Source organism: Nicotiana attenuata, unplaced genomic scaffold (genome assembly GCF_001879085.1).
Source record: "Nicotiana attenuata strain UT unplaced genomic scaffold, NIATTr2, whole genome shotgun sequence".
Classification (NCBI taxonomy): domain Eukaryota; kingdom Viridiplantae; phylum Streptophyta; class Magnoliopsida; order Solanales; family Solanaceae; genus Nicotiana; species Nicotiana attenuata.
Genome location: NW_017674091.1, coordinates 39,017 through 44,717, shown reverse-complemented (window position 1 = coordinate 44,717; position 5,701 = coordinate 39,017). Strand labels below are relative to the sequence as shown.

At 37.1% G+C, this 5,701-nt stretch overlaps 1 protein-coding gene across 1 annotated transcript; it reads left to right on the top strand.

Moving 5' to 3' along the window:
* The first annotated feature begins 1,912 nt into the window (after positions 1-1,912).
* On the top strand, positions 1,913-4,302 carry LOC109217990. Its single transcript, XM_019382299.1, has 6 exons — positions 1,913-2,464; positions 2,580-2,851; positions 2,921-3,065; positions 3,507-3,580; positions 4,060-4,129; positions 4,237-4,302. The coding sequence occupies exons 1-6, from the start codon at positions 1,913-1,915 to the stop codon at positions 4,300-4,302; spliced, it is 1,179 nt and encodes a 392-aa protein (XP_019237844.1).
* The last annotated feature ends 1,399 nt before the right edge of the window (positions 4,303-5,701 follow it).

Here is a 5,701-nt window from a genome sequence, read left to right as displayed (position 1 = left end):
ATCAATTAGAACATTTGCCAAAGATATAAGCTTTTTCTGAGTAAGACTTCAAATTTCTTAGAAAGTTTACCCCATCATCATCGTCAGATTTTGCCATCAGGGCAAAGATAGTGTCATATTCAACTGCTTCACTTTCTACTGCCATCATGGAGTTGTCACCTTGTTCATCATCTTCTCCAGATTTGTTGGAAGAGTCTCCCCATGCAGCAAGAGCTTGTTTCACAACATTGTCAGTGGCATCTTTTCTCTTGAATCTTCTGTCAGGAACGGGGTTCCTTTTGGCTGCTTTATCTGTGTCGTACTTGTACTGTTTCTTGCTTGTGGAGAGGACAATCCTTGATGAAATATCCTGGCTTCCCGTATTTATGACATAAGTCATACCCTCTTGGCTTGCTGGAACTGCCCCTTTTTGGAATACCTCCATTTCTGCGAATCATTTTCTAAAATCTCTTTGTTAGGTAAGCCATATCAGCATCCTCACCACTTTAGTCATTGTTGTCTATTTTGAGGACCAAGTTCTACTCCCTTTTGGGCTCTCTTATCTCATGATCCTTCTTATTCTTTATTTCATAAGTTTTCAGATTACCAATGAGTTCATCGATGGTCAGCTTTTGCAGATCTTTTGCCTCCGTGATAGCATTTACTTTGCTTTCCCAGGAACCAGATAATACACTAAGTATTTTTCTGACATGTTTGTTCCTTGGAATGATCTCTCCTAGAGAATGAAGCTCATTAATGATAGAAGTGAAGTGAGTGTGCATGTCCTGAATGGACTCATCATCCTTCATCCTGAAGAGTTCATACTCAGTGGTTAGCATATCAATCTTCGACTGCTTGACTTGACTTGTCCTTGCATGTGCTGTTTGGAGAGCTTCCCAGATCTCCTTGGCAGATTGATAGGCAGAAATCCTGTTGTATTCGTCTGGTCCAATGCCACAAACGAGGATTTTTGTGCTAGAAAGTTGTTTTCTATAGCCTTCTGGTCAGCATCGTTGTACTCCTTTTTTGTTTTGGGAACTGTCACTGCTTGTTCACCAATGGTCTTCATAGGAATGAAGGGGCCATCGCAGATAACATACCACAGCTCTGAATCTTCAGCCATGATAAAATCACGCATCCTTGTCTTCCACCCTCCGTAGTATTGGCCGTTGAATCTTGGTGGTCTGTACGTAGATTCACCTTCTTCAAAGTTTGGTGCAGCAACCATGAGGATCCTTTCTAGGTGTTAGCCTGATAGAAAGAACCTACTCTAATACCAATTGATAGAAACTTACGGTCCACCAAACTATATAGAGAACCTGGTTCTCTATTAGTTCCCACATAACACACACACATGGCAGTAAGTAAATGACACATCAGAGTTTTACGTGGAAATCTCCCAACTCACGGGATTAAAAACCACAACCTAAACTTGTCGGATTTCAACTTCACTATCCGAGCAACTTCATATTACAACCTATTGTAACCTAAAAATTAAACTCTTAATCCCTTACTCACTTGTAATAACTATATTACAAGCCCCTTTGTAATAACTATATTACAAAGCCTCTTTGCAATAACTATGTTACAAAGCTCACCATTCGACTAACTCTAGTCAAGACACAAATACAAGGTTTATGGTTTTACAAAGGTTTCCTACACATATGCTTTTAACTAAGCTAAGTAGGAATTACAAGTAAATCACTTTAACAAAGGTACAAAGGTACAACATAACTGAGAAGCCTGATCAATATCCTTTTCTATTATTGGTCTGTTGAGCTCTATTTGTTGTTCCTTAGTGAGGCAAGGTCCATTAACTAATGAAAAAGCACCAGGTATAGATGGTTTCCCTACTAAATTCTTTAAAGCACACTGTAACCTTGTTGGAGGTGAAGTTAAATAAGCTATTCAGGAATTTTTTGAAAATGGGAAGATGCTGAGCAACATGAACTACACTACAGTTACACTAGTACCCAAAGTAAATAGTCCTACATCTGTTAAGGAGTTTAGACCCATAGCATGTTGCTCTACAATCTATAAACTCACTGCAAAGATTCTAACAGCAAAGTTAAAGACTGTGGTCGACTACATTGTTGGACCTGCTCAATTAGCATTTATTAAGGGAAGAAACATATTGGATAATGTTATTATTGCCCATGAATTGGTTAAAGGATATACTCAGAAAGGGGTCTCACCAAGATGTTTGATTAAAGTTGACATAAAGGCATATGATTCAGTTGAGTGGCCTTTTCTAAAGATGATACTGCTTGAATTTGGTATGCCTGTGAAGTTTGTACAGCTTGTGATGGAGTGTGTGACAACTGTCAGCTATTCTCCACTGATAAATGGAGGATTGACGACCAAGTTCCAAGCAAAAAATGGGCTTAGGCAAGGAGATTCACTACCTATTTGTATTGGTGATGGAATACCTGAATCGATCACTGAAGACACTAGAGAGCATTCAAGACTTCAACTACCACCCGAGGTGCTCTAAAAAGAACATAACACATATATGTTTTGCTGATGATGTAATCCTGTGTTGCGCAGCAGATAAGCTATCCATAAGCTTACTCATGAGCAGATTTCAACATTTCTCAGAGGTATCAGGACTAAAAGCAAATATGGAGAAAAGTGCTTTGTACATTGCTGGAGTACCAAGGGACTTCAAAGAAGGGGTCATTGCAGATATGCAATTCACAGTAGGTGAGTTGCCATTCAAGTATCTAGGAGTTACTTTGTCCTCTAAGAAGTTATCTATCCAGCAGTGTATGCCATTGATTGAAAAGACTATTGCACGACTCAAATGCTGGTCAACCAAATTCCTGTCTTACAGTGGTCGAGTGAAATTGATCAAGAGTGTGATATTTGAAATGTAGACCTACTGGGCACATATCTTCCTACTTCCAAAAAAGATAACAAAACTGATTATGACTGCTTGTAGAACATTCTTTTGGACCGGAAGTAATGAACCTTCAAGAAGAGCACTGGTTGCTTGGGACAAGATATGTATGCCACTTTTAGCTGGAGGTCTAAATGTAATTGATGTGACTAATTGGAACAAAGCTGCTTTATGTAAACTTCTTTGGGTAATAAATGACAAAAAGGACAATCTTTGGATCCAATGGATACACAACTACTATATAAAAGGGAATAACATACTGACTATGCAAACTCCTAAATAGGCCTGCTGGCTAGTTAGGAAAATATTTGACACTAGGGATTGGCTGACTCAAAGGGTCCCCTCTGCTGATCTGAACAAGTACTGTATAAAGGGGAAGTTTAACATTAAGAAGCTATATATTGCAACAATGCCCCAGTATCCTAAGTGTCATTGGAAAAGGATTACAATTAATTTAAAAGCATTACCAAGGTATCAATTCATCTTGTGGTTGGTTATGGATAAGAAGCTAGCTATAGTGGATAGATTAAGGAAGTGAGGGATATCAATAGCAAGTGATTGTGTGCTGTGTGAGAATGATACTGAGGAGACAATGGAGCATCTATTTTTTTGAATGTAACTACTCCAGGAATATGGAGCAACATTGTTAAAATGGCTGGGAGAAAGACACCAAATAGCTAGCTGGAATGCTGAGATTGAATGGTTAGAAAAAAGAAGTTCATGCAGAGTTCGAGCTCACATGCTAAGATTCTTGTTTGCAGCTGAAATTTATCATGTCTGGACAGAGAGAAATCAATGAAGATTTCAAATGATAGAAAGCCTTCAGAGGGTGAAGAATATTATCCTAGAGCTACACATACGAGGGCAGAAGGAATCCAAATGGCACAAGGAGTTAGAAAGATTGAGCAACTATCCTATTTAGACATGGATATATACATATAGAGATGTATAGTAGAGAAGTTGTAGTAGAGAGAAAGGGATTGTTAAGTCTGTGTTTTGTTTGAGTCTAGCTCAAGAGTCCGAATGAGCTAGTCAGTTGTAAATATTATACTTGGTTAATTGAAAATTTTGACAGTTTGACCAAAAAAAATATAACTAAGGATATGTAATAACACAGTGCAGGAAGCTGGTCCTTCGTTACTATGTTCTCTGTTCTTGAAGCCCTGAATGTCACTTGCAAGTTGGCAACACTTGAGAGTAAGCTTAATCAGTTCTGGAATGTGCAAGTGTATTGCTTTCCCTTTGCTTCAGGTTAATATTACATAAGTGACATCACTTGAATGATGCAAGCATGTTTGGTACAAGGGCATTCCCCATAAAGTGACTGATGCACTGCTTGCACTGTTGCGTGTGTGCAGAGGAACAGTTGTAGCGACTTTACAGCTGTGGGTCGTTCCCTCTGTTGTTTCTTTGACTCTGAGTGATGGAACATGTCCCAGACTTGAGACTTGTTGATCTTGAGCACTTTGAGGATGTGGAACAGATTTCTTATCTGGTTCTTAACATTAAGTTTGTTAGATCATCAAAACATAACAGGACACATAACCTATCAATATAAGAAACAAGTTTAGATGAAGTACTAGGATGGGTGACCCCCTTGGGAAGTCCTCGTGTTGCATCCCTCTTTATAAATAAAAAAAAAAATTTAGATGAAGTCGTCAACTGGTTGACTTGTATGAGCTCAAGCAGCTTTAGTTCTGTTATTGATCTGAAATATACTTGCACTGTAATTCTATCAATGCAGGATTAGCAACGGAGTATATTTTTAACTGTCTTGCACAAGTTTCACGATATATATGATTAGGAGTATAATTACTTTTTAGTGCTTACAACTTGCAAAGGAACCTAAACTTCGATTAACATACAAATACAATTTGATTTGGTACGTTAATTAGAGAGAGTACAGTACTTTTTAGCACATTGACACAAAACATATATCATATATGCATGCCCCATTCAAATCGAAACATCATCTTTAATAGTATTGTTTAATCTTTCTATTTATATAGTTCAATAATCATCCTTTTCCACTCTTTTTCCATCTGGCCCGCGCCTTAGCAAGTGGCAAACATGAACGTATATACTTATCGCTTAAAAGATTTCATGATGATACGAATTGCTTATCATATATGAAAGTTTAAGCTCACTGCTCATTTATTAAAAAAAAAAAGATTCAGTATTCAACCTTGTATTTTCACTTCAACCATGACTTTGACAACCGTCAACAGTACTTTCCTCTTAGAAGCGAATTCAGAAATTGAAATTTATAAGTTCTTATAAAGATCTCAAGTTAATATACGATAATAATTGAATTTTTAATCAAATATATATATATGTATGTGTGTGTGTGTGTGTTGGAAAACTAATTCACAATTGTAGTAGAAAACCTTAGTTATTTAGGATTTGATTTATTTAATAATGTCTAAATAGGAGTTGTAGTCAGAATTAACATAGTAATATGCTTTCATGTTTCTAGTTGACATATGTTTCCCACTATTATAAATTTTATGTGCGACGAAAAGAGGAGATTTGTAAGAAATTATAGAAAGCTCCTTCAGGGAGATTTATAATAAAAATATTTTCCTTTAATATAGGATCTATGCAAAATTTACTGGCTTCCGTCATCGAGAATCCATAGATTGTGCCCTAAATCCACCACTGTTTTTTCCCTTTCCAAACACTTGTACTCAGGTTCATTTACTCTTGAGAGCTGGAAACATTTAAAAGAAAATAGCCAGAAAACGACATAACCAATGGACCGTCTCAATTTTGATTGCTGTCCTTGTCTAGTAAAACAATATTGACAGTGAATTACACAAACTT

What these genes read in the sequence shown, in the direction of transcription:
- LOC109217990 (XM_019382299.1), top strand. Translation starts at nt 1,913, where the DNA reads ATGCTGAGCAACATGAACTACACTACAGTTACACTAGTACCCAAAGTA. An exon ending in TGGAATGCTGAGATTGAATG is followed by an intron (nt 3,581 to 4,059) that starts GTTAGAAAAAAG and finishes GTCACTTGCAAG; the next exon opens with TTGGCAACACTTGAGAGTAA. An exon ending in TTGCTTTCCCTTTGCTTCAG is followed by an intron (nt 4,130 to 4,236) that starts GTTAATATTACA and finishes GCGTGTGTGCAG; the next exon opens with AGGAACAGTTGTAGCGACTT.